This window comes from Urocampus carinirostris, chromosome 12 (assembly GCF_059441175.1).
Source record: "Urocampus carinirostris isolate Australia breed hairy pipefish chromosome 12, RoL_Ucar_1.0, whole genome shotgun sequence".
Lineage (NCBI taxonomy): Eukaryota > Metazoa > Chordata > Actinopteri > Syngnathiformes > Syngnathidae > Urocampus > Urocampus carinirostris.
In genome coordinates, this window is record NC_142360.1 from 35,761,394 (window position 1) to 35,778,508 (window position 17,115).

Here is a 17,115-nt window from a genome sequence, read left to right on the forward strand (position 1 = left end):
GAAATGCATGTCTTTAGAATGTGGGAGGAAATTGGAGGGCCCGGAGGAAACCCACGCAAGCACGGGGAGAACATACAAACTCTGCACAGGAAGTCCGGTAGCTGGATTTGAACCCACACAGGAGGTTCCCAAGACCTTAGAACTGTGCCACACACGCGCTAACCACTGCGCCGCCGTGCTGCCCTTCTTCAGTTTCTTTGTTTGTTATTTTGTTAAATAGATCGTGTTTTTTTCAATTATTTGTACTTTATTCTGTATTTTGTTTTATTTTTATTTTGTTCTTTAAAATACTGTTCATTCGTTCTGTACTTTGTCCGTCCCTTCATTTATTCCTTTGTTCTTTCGTTACTTTTGTCTTTCCTTTAGTTTGTATTGTCCATTCCTTAGTTCCTTCCGTTTTTTTCTGACATTTCTTCTACTTTGTTCGCTTGGTTGTTTGTTCCTTAATATAATTGTTCGTTATTTGTTTATTATTTATTTAGTTTGCTCGTACTTTAGTTTGTTAGCACCTATATTCATTTCTTTTTGTTTTTTCGTTACTTTTTTTCACAAGTTTGTTTGCCTGCTTGTTATTTTGTTGGTTTGTCATTTGTTTTGTTGTTTGTTCGTGCTGCAGTGAGTTCATTCCTTCATTCATTCTTCTTTCTTTTCGTTCCTTTCTATTTAGTTTGTTTGCATTTTGTTCTTTTGTTGACAATATCTGTGTATTATTTGCCCTCATCAGGGTTGGGTAGGGTTACTTTAACTGGATTACTTTCAATGACTTTTGGATTACTCCAATACCAAATATGCTAATAAAAGACAAAAGAAACTAAATATGAATAAAATGACTAAATTTTGTGTCGGCTTGGGGAGTAATGGAATGCATGGAACGGCAAAAATGATGTTGATTTTGTTTCTGTCGCATTTTATGTTCGTTTTCCCGGAGATCAAAGAGATCAAAGCCGGGAGAGAAAGCTTACCACGTGTTGTGAGTCATAATTTTATTCATATTTAGTTTCTTTTGTCTTTTTTTAGCATACTTGGTATTGGAGTAATCCAAAAGTAATTGAAAGTAATCCAGTTCAAGTAAACCTTCCCAACCATGGCCGTCATGTAGGTTTTAGATCAGGGGATGGTGTCATAATAGTCTGTGGTTTGCAATAATCTATACAAATAAACAGTAATTGACTTTACTTGACTTTAATATGCTTTTTCGTTCATGTGTTGCTCCTTGCCTTTCTTTTATTTGAGTTTGATCATTCATTCATTCATTTATTCATTCCTTTTCTAAAAAGTATTTTGCCTGTTTGTTCTTTGGTCTTAAGGTTGTTTGTTCTTCATTACGTTTTCTGTTTGTTTCTTAATTTGTTCATTTTTCCGTTCCTTCATTTCTTTATCATTCAATTTGTTTGCTTCCTTGTTTGTTTCTAATATATTTGTTCATTCTTTGCATATTCTTCCTTTAGTTTGTTCATTCATTCATTCATCATCTAATTCCTTTCGTCTTCTTTTGTTCGCTTGTCTCTTGTTTGTATTGTTTGTTCATTTGTTCATTCTTCCTTCCTTTTTTGTTTTTTGTTTTTAGTTTGTTGGTTCCTTGGTACAGTATGTTTGATTCTCCGTCCATTTATGCCTTTTTTTACTCATGTTTTTCTATTGTTTGTCAGCTTGTTTGGTCTTTTGTTCTTTCTTTCTTTGGTTCTTGGGTCATTCGCCCTATAGTTTGTTTGACTGTTCTTTTTTCCTTCGGTTGTTTGTTGTTTGTTCTTACTTTTGTTCTGTAGTTCCTTTGTTCCTTCAGTCATTTTTCTGTTCTTCTGTTCCTTTTTTCCTTTTTTTCTTTGTTTCTTGGTATGTTGGTTGTTTTTTTTTTTAGGTAGTTTGTTAGTCTAGTATGTTAGCTCCCTTATTCAGTCCTTAATTCATTCATTCGGTCTTTTGTCTTTTAGCTCTTTTTTTCCTTCATTCTAAATGCCGCGACTTATTCTCAAAAACTGCTGTGAACATTGACAAATGTCACATCCAGGGGTCATCAGTAATTGATTTTTGGAAAAAAAAAATATTTAAGTGCGAAAAAATTAATGTTAATTTTTTCGCGGCAAAGCCAATTAATGGGTATTTATTGGATTTCTAGCCATTAATTGGTAATTTAATTGCTCCAACCGGTGTTGCGCCGTTGGATGCGCTCGGCGCCACATGAGCAGCGCCATTTGCCGTTGACGACATCAATCTGCGTGAAGTACTCTCTAACCATTTTTTCCTTCGGTCCCATAACCGTGCGAAGATTACAATCAATACAGCGTAGTAGTAGTGGTGTACAACGTGTGCGTATGTGCATCCACGACGTACGTGCTTGAGGCAAAACGTGAGCCAATCAACAAGCTCGATTTTGTCCCGACCAATAAAAAGCTGCTTTGCAACCACACTACGTACGTACAGCTACCGTGTTTCCCCGAATATAAGGCCGGCCTTACTTCAAAATCATCGTCAAAAATTGAGGTTTTGAAATAAAAATATGTGCAAAAGTAATAAATTTTCGCTAAAAATTTCTTAGAAAAGCATTGCCGTTGTTAAATAACGTTGATATCTACGGTTTTCATAGGTAATATGAGCCTCTTATTTGCAGGAAGGTTGAATTTCATTTCTCATAAAAAGCTGGGCCTTATATTCAGGGTGGGTCTTATAATGGGGGAAACACGGTAGCTTACGCATATGCATGCACTGTCCCGATTGTGCGTGTATGTGACCTTGACCGCATAGGAAATGCTCGCGCGGCGTGAAAATTTGCACGTTCGTTGACGCAATCGAATAACAAAAAACCCGAATATTTTCGCAATTAATGGGTCGCAATAATTGATAATTATTTAAATTTTGCAATAAATGGATTTATGAGTTAAAGCAACCATTCCATTAATTGTTCGCAATTAATGGCATTAATTTTTCACCAATCATTTATTGCTGACCCCTGGTCACATCACACAGAGTGACTCAGTTAAAAATTTAGGTGTCATATTTGACCCCGATCTGTCCTTTCAAACACACGTGAAGAAAATTACTAGAACCGCTTTCTTCCATCTTCGCAACATTGCTAAAATTCGTCCTATCCTGTCTCAGTCGGATGCGGAGATTATAATTCATGCGTTTGTTACCTCCCCTCTCGATTACTGTAATGCACTACTCTCCGGTCTCCCGAAGTCCAAAATCAAGAGCCTTCAGCTGGTACAAAATGCTGCAGCGAGGCTTTTAACTAGGACAAAAAAGTCAGATCACATCACGCTGATTTTGGCTAACCTGCATTGGCTCCCTGTTAGCCTAAGATGTGATTTCAAGGTTCTCTTAGTATTATACAAAATCATACATGGACTTGCTCCCTCATATCTTTCAGATCTGATTTCCCCCTATGTTCTGGTCCGGAGCCCTTGCTCTGAAAATGCTGGTCTACTAGTGATCCCAAGAGCCAAGAAGAAAACCACAGGTTCGAGAGAGTTCTCCATCCGGGCACCGATGCAGTGGAATGCTCTTCACCCTGAGATCCGATCTGCAACCTCACCGGAAATGTTTAAATCCAAGCTTAAAACATACTTCTACTCTATAGCATATGAATAACCTATACTTTTCGTGGACAATATCTCTGTATTATTTGTAATTGCAACATACTTTGCCTGGTAATCCTGAAAGGGGCATACCACATGTGCAGTCCCTTCTCAAGGTTTCTTCATTTTCCTCATGTTGAGGTTTTTTGAGTTTTTCCTTGCCCTCATGTTGGTTCCAGATCAGAGGATGGTGTAATAATAGTCTGAAATAATAGTCTGTGCAGCCCTTTGAGACTCTTTGTGATTAAGGGCTATACAAATAAAATTACTTGACTTGTTTCTTCCTTTGTTCCTTACATTATTTGTTCCTATGTGATGATTGTTTGTCCCTCTGTTTATCTGTTCTTAGGGGAAAAAACGGTATGTAAACTTGATCAAACAACATAGAATTGTGTAAATGTGTTCCCATTTTTATCTGGTGCCAATGTTGTGTTTCAAAAACCAGGAAAGGACGCTTCGACTGCTTTACCTTTGTCGGTAAACAGCTTGGAGATATTGGCACAAGATACCCCAACCACCTGACCCACTTCCGCGCCGTACCAGCAGCGAATCTCGTCCCACAACGTCGGGCACCCTGAGTACAGGAAAACATGTTTTTTAGCATCGTAAAACACGTAAAGAAACGATTTATCTGCTTTATGAAATTAAGAAAAAAAAAAAACGCTAAGTTCCACTGTGATAAAAATACATCACGCTAACGACTTTTCTCCTAGCTGCGAGTCATCTTTTCGACTAGCGGGAGATGATTGCATTTTCTATCTTTTTTTTTTCTCTCACAGCCTCTGGCTTGTGCTCAGGCGGGTTCGGCATTTTTTCTTATGATGTTTCTGCAAGGTTTTGTGTTTATATAATGCTCTCTAGTACAGACAAAACACGCTTACGTTTTAGAATAGTTCAATAAAACCATTTTTTCTGCAGGTCAATTATTGCACTTTTGGGTGTAGTGACAAAGAAAATATCACAATGTCAGAATAAACACCAATATAAGCCATTGGGAATACTTAAGGATTGTAGATAACAATAAAAACAAATATTAAAATAAATATTTTTGGTGGATAATTAAGGATACTGAATAACTCTATAGCAATAATACCTGAAATACTATTTATGGAATTTCCCCAGCCAAAATAAATAATTGTAAATAGTTAAGGATTTCAAATACCAGTAAAAAGATATGTTGGGGCGGAAGATTTATAAGACATGATCAAACCACATTATAGCTAAACAAACTCTGGGGGAATCCGACATACACCCCCACAAACAAACAAATTATTGTGAATATTACATAATTCTGAATATAAATAAAAAGATTAGTGTTTGGGACTAAAGATTTGTAACACCCGAACACACCAGTTGTGTTATGGTTGCCATGGCGCCCAATTGGCTCCGCCCGTGGGCGCCAGCTGAAACTCGTTGACAGATTGGCTCCCTGACAGTATTTAAACGCTGTCCTGACAGTCGCCTTTTGTCGGTGCGTCTGCGAATCTCCGTTTTTCCTGTGTTTTGGTTCTTGTTTTTCTCCCGCCACGATCTGATTTTGACTCTTTTTCGTTCCCGACACCGTCATCGCTCGCCATGGAAGTTTGGGACTAGAGATTTGTAACACCGGAACAAACCAGTTGTGTCACGGTTGCCATGGCGCCCAATTGGCCCCGACCGTGGGCGCCAGCTTCTGTCACGGTTGCTATGGCGCCCAATTAGCCCCGCCCGTGTGGCGCCAGCTGAGACTCGTTGACAGATTGGCTCCCTGTCAGTATTTAAACGCTGTCCTGACAGTCGCATTTTGTCGGTGCGTCTGCGAATCTCAGTTTTCCTGTGTTTTGGCTCTTGTTTTTCTCCCGCCACGATCTGTTTGATTTTTCGTTCCCGACACCGTCATCGCTCGCCACGGAAGTCCCACTTCCGCGGCTGAGCAACTTACTCCCCGCGACCAACAATCTCCGGTTCGAGTGTGCGCTCCTTTCTCCTTTCCCCAATAAAACTGTGAGTAACGTTACGCGAGTGGGTTTTGTTGCCTGTTACGGCTCTGACAGTACGCACCGAACACAAAATGGACCCAGCGAACGCTCAGACAAGCGCAAATTGGGGAGAGCTGGAAACTCCCTATGCTCTGCAGCAGTTGCACAGGACAGAGGGGAGGTCTGGCGATTGTCCAGTGACATCACCGCCCTTCAACTGCTGTTCAAGCGAAATCTACTGAACATGCGGCGCCAGCAGGAGCAATTAGCCCAGCTGACTGAGCTCCTGTCGCGTCGGCTGTCGGCAGAAGCCCCGCCTCCCGGGGGCTCTTCTCCTGCCGTGCTGTCACCGTTCCCGCCCATTCTGCCCACGGACTCGCCTGCCACGGGAATTGATGTGCCTCGAATGGGGTTTCCGGGAAAAGTTGGTGCCGATCTGTCCGAGGTTCCCGTCTGCCTCCCCGCCGCGCACGTCGGCCTCTCCGCCACGCCCGGCGGCCGGCCTACCACACCCGTCTGCTTGCCTGACTCGGCCGTTCGCCTGCCTGACTTGTCCGTTCGCCTGCCCAACTCGTCCGTTCGCCTGCCCGACTCGTCCGTCCGCCTGCCCAACTCTTCCGTCTGCCAGTCCGACTCTTCCGTCTGCCAGGCCGACTTCCGTATGCCAGTCCATCTCTTCCGTCTGCCAGCTCGACTCTTCCTTCTGCCAGCTTGACTCTTCCGTCTGCCAGCCTGACTCATCCGTCTGCAAGCTCGACTCTTACGTCGGGCAGCTTGACTCTTCCGTCTGCCAGCCTGACTCCTCCGTCTGCAAGCTCGACTTACGTCGGGCAGCGTGACTCGTCCGTCGGCCAGTCAGACTCTTACGTTGATCCGCCTGACCCGACGCATGTCAATCCGCCTGACCCGATGCCCGTCGATCAGCCTGACCGACGCTGGTCTGCCGGCACAGCCTCTCCCTGTTCCTTCTTTTGCCACGCCTTTGGAGGCTGAAGTGGGGCCACCCTCCTCGGGGGCACCAGCCCATTCTGGAGAGCAATGTATTCTATTCTTGTTCTTCGAACAATTTGGTAAACGGTACATTTTGATATTCAATTCCCAACACTGCAGTATTCCAATTGCAGTTTCAGTGTTTCTAGTTTGGACTTTGTCATGGTTGGTATTTGTTTCTGAATTCTCGTTTGGACGTTTTAGTTGCTTTGTGCCCACATGTTTGTTTTTACTTTGGTCCTTATTCTGTTAATATATACCGTATTTTCCGCACTATAAGGCGCACCGGGTTATAGGGCGCACCCCCAAAAAATAGTTTTTGGTCCTATATTTTCCATACATAAGGCGCACCGGATTATAAGGCGCTACAATGGGAACATCGACACAACAGTCAGATAGTTCAGTCCAACTTGTTAACCCCTTAACATTCCAAAAGCTGGCAAAGAAGCAAATACGTGTCTCAGACATTTACGGAAACAGTGTCTGTACGATGTCACCAATCACTCGAATGCATCGTTCCAAATATCATTCGGAAGGTTAAAGTCTCGGGATTCAAGAAATGCTAAACATTTCTTAGTTTCCATTTTTTTTTTTGCTGGCAACTGTGTGGACAGCAAAGTAAGAATTTTATTGTGCAGGGAAACGGGGTTCTTTACTGTGCATATGACAATAAACACTTTGAATTGAATCTAGTTTGAAAATAGACTCATCACAGAAACATCAAGATCGTTCTAAAACAAGATACCGGGAAAATATAAAGCCGCAGAGCTCACCTAAGTTCTCTTGCAGCCATCACGTTCAATAATGATACGTAACCATGGTCTTCTTACAACCGTGAGTGTAGTAAAACCAGGAGAGTCAAATATTTACAAATACAGAATAGTAAAAAATGTTTTCTCTATGCCGTAGTGCAACCCAACGTGTGATTCACATTCATCTTTTTCGGCCAATCGCAGGCTTTCTTTCGCCCCTTCAGCCTATGCGAGCCTGTAAATGATAAAAAGGATCCGCCCCCTTTACCTCCGAATAACTTTAGCCAATAGTGACTGATTCAAATGATGATTGACACATTGGTTAGGAAATGAAACGCCGGTATATAAACCCCAGCATACACCGCGGACGACTTCGCCTTCGGGGGAAAATCGAGTCGGCGGCTGCTTGCCTTAGTTGCAAGACTTTGCGACTTAATATTGATCCATATATAAGGCGCACTGTATTATAAGGCGCATAGTCAGCTTTCGAAAAAACTGAAGGCTTTTAGGTGCGCCTTATAGTGCGGAAAATACGGTATTGTCCTTGTTTTTGAACACCCCTGCCTCTGGTTTCTGCCCCCCAAACAGAACCTTAACAAAACGGAGGATTAGTCATTGCTAGATGTAAACCACTGATGCCATGAATACCATTAGGCATTTATAGACACACGGTCGTGATGTTTATTGTAGGATTCCCACGACAACCGTCACCGTTTCCAAACATCAAATGTACATCTCAGTCTTGATATGATGATCTGCGATCGGCGTTAGTCATCTCGCTCCTCGCGGTTTCGTCGTGGCCCAATAAAACATTTTTCTTCATCGGTGCCGGGGTAATACGGTTACAAGTATTATGGCACCGCCGGGATATACGCCGCAATATCTTTCCTTTAATAAACAAAAGAGTGATAAGGCGAGAGGAGAATCGGCAGATAGGACTGACGGGGGACTGCAGGAGAAGCTCAGCTGTCACATTGCAAAAACAAACTTTGTTTCATCTTCTTACCGAAAAAAGAAAAACCCTATTCCCTGTCGGTTGACCGCTGACGCCGGCACCAACCTTGCAACATTTATTTCTGATGTTCCGGCACATTTCGGTTCAGATTGCATACCTGTCAAGCTCCAGGGCTCCATGCCTTTACAAAATGTCGTATTTTCCCTTACAAAATACAAAATAATCTTACACCATGTTTTTTTTTTCAAACGTGTTTATTTATGTAGTTTAACATGTTATATTGTACATGTGTTTCGGTATATCGTATATATTGTTAATGAACATTTTGTTGTGAGATACTGAGTTGCTCGACATGAATGAGGTTTATTATAAAAAAGTTCAAAAATGAAGTCGCTTGGACGTTCACTGTAGAAGGAAACAGTACATGCAAATATAATTACCGTATTTTCCGCATTATAAGGCGCACCGGGTTATAGGGCGCACCCCGAAAAAATAGTTTTTGGTCCTATTTTTGACATACATAAGGCGCACCGGATTATAAGGCGCTACAATGGGAACGTCGACAAAACAGTCAGATAGTTCAGTCAAACTTATTACCCCCTTAACATTCCCAAAGCTTGCAAAGACGCAAAGACGTGTCGAGAACACGTGCGGATGTCACTCAAATGCATCGTTCCATCATTCGGAAGGTTAAAGTCTTGGGATTCAAGAAATGCCAACCATTCCTTAGTTTCTATTTTCTTTTTCGCTCGCAACTTTACTGTGCATATGACAATAAACACTTGGAATTGAGTTTAATTTAAAAATAGACACTCCATTCCATCCATTATCTGCACCGCTTATCACAGAAACATCGAGTTCAGTCTGAAACAAGATACAGGGATAATATATAGCCAGAGTAGCTCACCGAAGGCGTTGTGTTCATAACAATGTGCAGCCAATGTCCTCTTATATCCGTGAGTGTAGTAAATCCAGGAGAATAAAATATTTACAAGTACAGTATAGTAAAAAATGCTTTCTGTATGCCGTCAACCACGTGCTATACACATTCATCTTTTTCGGCCAATTGCAGGCTTTGTTTTGCCGTTTAAGCCAATGCCAGCCTGTAAATGATAAAAAGGATCCGCCCTCTTGACCTCCGAATAACTTTAGCCAATAGTGATCGATTCAAATGATGATTGACACATTGAAAATCGAGTCGGCGGCTGCAAGTTAGTTGGAAGACTTTGCGACTTAATGTTGATCCATAAATAAGGCGCACTGTATTATAAGGCGCATGGTCAGCTTTTGAAAAAAATAAAGGCTTTTAGGTGCGCCTTATAGTGCGGAAAATACGGTAAGTAGAATAATACATTTTCTTATTCAGATTATGAATTAATTTTCTGCATTAAATTATTGTTGGTAATATACTGATTAAAGGGATAACCACAAACCTGTCTTATTTCATATTCCCCTTTTATACTTCCTTTTTTTCTTAACTTCTTTATACAACATAATCATTCGTAATATAATGCATCAAAGCAAGTGAGCCGTTTGAGAGCCGGCTCGCTTTAATGAGTTGAGCCAAAAAAGCCGGTTCTCTAAAAAGAGACGGACTTCCTTTCACTATACAACTACCACGGAATGATGCATGATAGGAAATCCCCAGGCGGCAGACGCATGCGCACAGTTACCACATGTGAGGTCCTTTCTCAAGGTTTCTCTTTTTTCCTCACACTGAGGTTTTTGAGTTGTTCCTTGCCCGCATGGTGGTTTAAGATCAGGTAATTGTGCAATTTTGTAATTGTAATCCTGTGCAGTCCCCTGAGACATTTTTGTGATTAAGGGCTATATAAATAAATGTGACTTGACTTGACCTGACTAGTAGCATCAAACCGCTTGCTTCATTTGCAACGAAAAAAAAAACGATACCGAGATAGAGGCTACCGCGGCGAACTCGTTTGACTTGATTGATTTGCTGTTTGGTGATAGTCGGTGTATACCGGATGGTACCCATAATTGACAAATTTGAGTTTTTCCGTACAGATTTTCTTGTACTTTGTACACGTCTTAAAATGCATAAAAAACGTACTTTGTACGGCAAAAACGTACAGGTTAACAGGTATGAGATTCAAACAAATTTTTACTAAGATTGATTTGCCGCTTTTGAGAATTTTATGCTACAGTGATTTTGCTGAGGTTATGTAAGCCAGATCGGCCAAATCCGAGAAGTAAAAAGGTTTTTGGTTTGTTTTTTACAATTACACTGGGAGCACACGACAAAAACGACTCTACATTTGAACAAATCAGTTTGACCGGAAAGCTTGGGTCATTTTTGCTAACTTGAACAGCCAAAGATGGGTGAAGTTAATTGAACCACTCTCGTTTTATTTAGAGTGCCTTAGTCGAGCTCATCCTTTACTGATTTTTTTCAAGAAGTGTGTGATTTATCGTAACGGTCCAGAACATCAAAAACTCTCACGGGCCCAGGGGTCGGCAACCCAAAACGATGAAAGAGATATATTGGACCAAAAATACATTTTTTTCTGTAGCCGCAAAAAAACACATGCTCTGTGTATTTATATTAACTATTATCAGTGAACAAATTTGGGTGGTCAATGAATTAATTAACCAACTAACCAAATTAAAGTGAAGACGTGAGTTGAATTTTTTCCAACTCGTCTCGCCTTTTTCGGGGCACCACCTGGGTTACTGAATAATTTTATCACGAAAACAAATAAAAAAGCTGTCACGGACCAGAAACGGAGACTGGACTTGGTTCTGACCCAAGGAGTTTCAAACTCAAATGTGTTACTGTGTACTAACGTTATTTTTGATCATTATTTAGTTACATTTGAGGTGCTGGCTAAATGTTGGATCAAAGAAACTAAAGGATTTAGCTGCTGCAGTATTTTCACTGGTACAGTTTCTGGCCTCTCTGATTTTCTTTCTGGGTAGTTGCGTCCTTTACTCTATATTAAGGCTCTGTTGACTTACTCATGAATGATTTTAATGCTACCTTGCCTGGAGCCCTGGATTCCGTGGAGCCCCTACGGCTTAAATCCCGACCCAAAAGACACATGCCTTGGTTTACTGATAAAACTAGATCGCTTATACAAGACTGGACAAGGAAATCTGAACGAAAATGGCATGCTTGAGGTTTCCGTCAAACCTGGTGTGGCAGCTTGGTAGAGTATAAAGCAGCCCTTGCCGCTGCAAAATCAGCCTATTTTTCGCAGGTGATTGCGGCACAAAAGAAAAACCCCAAAATCCTCTTCGACATTGTAGCATCGCTAACGAGGCAACAGATTATTCCAGATCTACCCGTTCAACCCAATACTTCATGGCTTTCCTTAAAAAGAAGATTCAACGGATCAAGAAGGAATTTCTAAAGACCATGTAAATATGTCACATACAAAACTCAATTCCAATGAAGTTGGGAAAGTGTGTTAATTGCAAATAAAAATTGATCCAAGTAAATTGCAAATTCTTTTCAACCCATATTTAAATGAATGCACAGCAAAGACAACATATTTATTGTCTTCACTCATAAACTTTATTGTTTTGGGAGAAAATCATCAACTCTGTAATTTGATGACAGCAACACGTGCCAAAATAGTTGGGACAGGTGTCAATAACTACTCAGAAAGTGGATGAATGGAAATCAACCAACTATTTGCAGGTGAACAGATGAATTAGCGACAGGTGAGAGTTGTTACTGGGTATAAAAAAGGGAGACCCGAACAAGCTAAGTCATTCACATGCAAGGATGGGGCGAGGTTCACCTCTTTGTGAACAACTGCGTGAGCAAATTGTTGAACAGTTTAAAAACAACATTCCTCAAAGTACAATTGCAAGGAATTTAGGGATATCATCATCTACAGTCCATAATATTGTGAAAAGGTTCAGGGAATCTGGAGAAATCACTGTGCGTAAACGGCATGGCCGTAAACCATTATTGAATGCCCGTGACCTCCGAGCCCTCAAGCGGTACTGCATTAAGAACCGACATCAATGTGTAAAGGACATCACCACATGGGCTCAGGAACACTTTGGAAAACCACTGTCAGTCAATACAGTTCGACGCTATATCCGTAAGTGTGGGTTAAAACTTTATGTTGCAAAGCGTAAGCCATTCATCAACAACATCCAGAAACGCCGCAGGGTTCTCTGGGCCCGAGCCCATCTAAAATGGACTGATACAAAGTGGAAAAGTGTTCTGTGGTCCGATGAGTCAGTTTTCCAAATTGTGTTTGGAAATTGTGGACGTCGTGTCCTCCGGTCCAAAGAAGAACAGAACCACCCAGACTGTTATGCACGCAAAGTGCAAAAGCCAGCATCTGTGATGGTATGGGGGTGCATGAGTGGCCAAGGAATGGGTAACCTGCACATCTGTGAAGGCACCATTAATGCAGAAAAGTACATTCAGGTTTTGGAACAAAGTATGTTGCCATCCAAACAGAATCTTTACCATGGGCGCCCTTGCTTCTTCCAGCAGGATAATGCCAAGCCACACACTGCACGTCTCACGACAGCGTGGCTTCGTAGTAAGAGGGTGCGGGTGCTTGACTGGCCTGCCTGCAGTCCTGACCTGTCTCCCATTGAAAATGTGTGGCGCATTATAAAGCGCAGAATAAGACAAAGGAGACCCCGGACTGTTGAACAGCTGAAGCTGTACATAAAGCAAGAATGGGAAAGGATTCCACTATCAACGATTCAACAACTAGTCTCCTCACTTCCTAAACGTTTATTGAGTGTTATTAAAAGGAAAGGTGATGTAACACAATGGTGAAGAAGCCCCTTTCCCAACTACTTTGGCACTTGTTGCAATTATAAAATTCTAAGTTTATCATTATTTGCTTATGGAAATAAAGTTTATGAGTTTGAACATGGATAATCTTGTCTTTGTGGTGTATTCATTTAAATATGGGTTAGAAAAGGTTTGCAAGTCATTCTATTCTAATTTTACTGACATTTTAAACTTTTTCCCAACTTCAATGGAATTGACTTTTGTATTAAAGGTCTTAAAATTGATAGATGTGCGACATGGTGGCTGTCCACGGATTTTTTTTTACCAATTTAGTTATCTATCACTTGATAATCTTACACAGGTGTTGAATACGCCCAAACCGACTACTTGCCTGTTTGACCCGCTTCCAGCTTTGCTGATTAAAGACATTTTTGGGGTCCTTGGACCTTCAGTTTTAAATATCATAAACATATCACTCTCCTCAGGGTTTGTTCCAGCGGCTTTTAAGTCCGCTGTTATTAAACCTACACTTAAAAGACCTTAACTTTGATCCAGAAAGCTTATGTAATTATAGACCTGTGTCAAACCTACCGTTTCTTTCTAAAGTACTTGAAAAAGTTGTGGCAAGGCAGATGAATGGTTTTATATCTGAGAATATATCTTTTAGAATCTATGCAATCCGGATTCAGGGCTAATCACTCTACTGAGACAGACCTGATTAAGGTAGCCAATGATCTTCCACTGGCAATGGACTCCGGCGCTTCATCACTCTTGCTGCTGCTGGACCTTAGTGCTGCCTTTGACACTGTGGACCATCATATCTTACTAGACCAGTTGGAAAAATTGATTGGTCTCTCAGGAACAGTCCTCATATGGTTCAGGTCCTACCTCTCAGATATGATGCATTAAGTATGGTGAAATGACATCTGAGCCCTTTAGTCTTACCTGTGGAGTTCCGCAGGGTTCAGTACTTGGCCCTCTTCTTTTCAACATTTACATGCCTCCATTAGGTGATATTATTCACAGTATGATATTATTCAGTTTCCATTGGTGCGCAGATGACACTCAACTATATCTTCCAATGGAGGAATCTTCACCTCTAAACTGTGAAAATGTGGAGGGCTGCCTCACTGAGATAAAAAGATGGATGTCACTCGGCTTCTCACGCCTCAACTCTGAGAAGACTGAAATGTTAATTATTGGTCCATCTAAATGTCGTGACTTGTTCTCAAAAACTGCTCTGAATATTGACAAATGTAGTATCAACCAGAGTGACTCAGTCAAAAATTTGGGTGTCACATTTGACCCGATCTGTCCTTCCAAACACATGTGTAGAATATTACTAGAACTGTCATGATTACTGATGCGAAGCACCTGTGCCCGCTCATTTGGCGCCAACTGCCCCAGGCTCTGATTGGCTCCCTGTCCCAATTTAAACCCACTCCTATTTGTCTTCTTTTGTCAGTCCGTCTGCGAACCTCAGTTTACTCTAGGAAAGCTTTTTTTCGACCCTGACTCCCACCTGTTTCTGCTCCCGTCTGTTTTCCGTTTTTTGATCCTGAACACGTCTACTCTCCTCCCCTGGCTTTCAACCCGTTTCCGATCCCGACCACCTTTTATGCTCTCCTGTCCCGGGTACTGACCCGTTTTTCCGTTCCCGACACCGCCACCGCACATAAAATTGGTTGATTCTTCTTGATTTTGTTTAAATAACCCGAAAACAGGTTTTTTTTTTTTTGTTAAAAATATCTGAGGGTTCGAACAAAGTGATCCAGGTAGTAGATCTGGCCGAGTTCGAGCTATTTTGTTTCTTTTTGATTTACGCATGAGAGGTAGGAAGACCATGCGTTAACATACCTGTCCCCGAAGGAGGCCGGTTCACTTCCTGCCTGATTATCTGGCTGCAATCTTCCTGAGCTTTCATGTGCTGCAGCACAAGAGCGCAATCAGGGTGAACGGCATCCGTCTAGAAAACGACACAAATTACACCTCGTCACCGAAATATCGAAGCGGCGTTTTATCCGAAAGGATGACTGTCAAATGACAGTTTTCTGTCCAAAAGACCAAAAGACAAAATAATGTGCAATACGCATACCTGTCAACCTCCACGGCTCCATGCCCTTACAAACTGAATACAAAATAATCTTACACCATATTTTTTTGTCAAACGTGTTTATTTATGTAGTTATATTGTACATGTGTTTCGTTATATCATCTCATCTCATTAGCTGCACCGCTTATCCTCAGTAGGGTCGCGGGGGTGCTGGAGCCCATCTCAGCAATCATCGGGCAGTGGGCAGGGGACACCCTGAACTGGTTGCCAGCCAATCGCAGGGGACACAGGGACAGACAACTCATTCGCTCATTCACACCTAGGGACAATTTGGACCGGCCAATTCACCTGAAATGCATGTTTTTGGACCGTGAGAGGAAACCGGAGTGCCCGGAGGAAACCCACGCAAGAACGGGGAGAACATACAAACTCCGCACAGGAAGTCTGGAGCTGGATTTGAACCCACGACAGGTTCGCATGACATGAACCCGCGACCCTAATGAGGATAAGCGGTACGGCTAATGAGATGAGATGAGATGATAAGAAAAAATGTCATACAGGTGCATTTTTAAATGCTGGTAGGTGGGAAAAAATGTACAGTATTTATTGTACATATCATAAGCCTCACATAGAGGAAGCAGACATAATTACCATTTTTCTTATGTTTTCTCTTTTTATGTTGTTTTTTTCTTTTCTTTATTTCTTTATTTTCCTTCCTTCTTTTTCAATGGTTTTTAAAAATATTTGGGATTATTTGTCATGATTGCTGATTCAGGGCACCTGTGACTGCCCAATTGGGTCTTGAGCACTGATTGGACTCTTTTTAAACAAGAGGAAGCTGTCCGACCGTTTGCAAACCTATGCTCCCAGCTAGACAAGCTCCATAAATTCCGATATTTTCCTGCCATGTTTTCTCCAGTTGCCGACTTCCAGTCACGTCCAGTCAATACATCGTGCCACATTCAAAATATTATGACCATTTCAAAATCGGAAACATCACTATCAATCTGAAACAAGATACCCAAAAGCTACAAAGCCAGGACAGCTAACCAATAAGTCACCTGCAAACATGGAGTCGTTACTGTCATGGTTGCCGTGGCGCCCAATTGTTCCCCACCGTGTGGCGCCAGGTTCTGTCACAGTTGCCACGGCGCCCAATTGGCCCCGCCCATTGACACCAGCTGAAACGCGTTGACAGATTGCTGCCGGACTATTTAACCGCGGTCTTGTGAGTCGCCTGGTAGCAGAGCGTCTGCGAAACTCCTGCTATACTCTGTGTGATATGCCAAGGCCTGTTAATCTCCGTTTTTGCCTGCGTTTTGATCCTGTTTTATTTTCGGCCCGATCTGTTTGATTTTGACCACTCCTTAGTTCTAATTTCAATCCACTTCCGCGACCATCCATCCCCAGCTCGCATTAGCCTATAAGGGGCTGTATTGATAAACAGCTCCGAGTATCTTTAGCCAATAGTAACCGATTGAAAAGATTGACACATTAGTTAGCCAATGAAATTCATATATTCACTGTGTATACTGTGCAGCCCATGGAATTATGTATTTGTTTATATATTGATTTGTTTTATATTCACAAGAAATCTTCATATTTTTTTTACTTTATTTTGAAATCTAATGTTGTGTAGATTACTGAGAACAGTGACATATTTTTATCTAAGTTTCTTTTTTTTTTGGAAGAAAAAACGATTTGGCCCAGTGTCTGGTGGCCCCAGAGGAAAGTGACCGCCTATGTAGACAATCTGAATTCTATTTCTTTAATCAATTGATATATCACTTAGACAACTCTAAATATCCCAAAGATTCTACTTATCATAAAATGTGTACCGTATTTTCCGCACTATAAGGCGCACCTAAAAGCCTTTATTTTTTTCAAAAGCTGACCATGCGCCTTATAGTACAGTGCGCCTTATATATGGATCAATATTAAGTCGCAAAGTCTTGCAACTAAGGCAAGCAGCCGCCGACTCGATTTTCCCCCGAAGGCGAAGTCGTCCGCGGTGTATGCTGGGATTTATATTCCGGCGTTTCATTGGCTAACCAATGTGTCAATCATCATTTGAATCAGTCACTATTGGCTAAAGTTATTCGG

At 41.6% G+C, this 17,115-nt stretch overlaps 1 protein-coding gene across 1 annotated transcript in view; it reads right to left on the reverse strand.

Moving 5' to 3' along the window:
* The window catches only part of ghrhrb (growth hormone releasing hormone receptor b), a 38,001-nt gene that overhangs the window by 15,815 nt on the left and 5,071 nt on the right, over positions 1 to 17,115 (reverse strand). Inside the window, exons 2-3 of the mRNA XM_088348982.1 lie at positions 14,817 to 14,925; positions 4,045 to 4,149 (exon numbers count right to left, since the gene is read on the reverse strand). Coding sequence (XP_088205108.1) covers positions 4,045 to 4,149; positions 14,817 to 14,925 — 214 coding nt within the window. The remainder of the gene's footprint in view (positions 1 to 4,044; positions 4,150 to 14,816; positions 14,926 to 17,115) is intronic.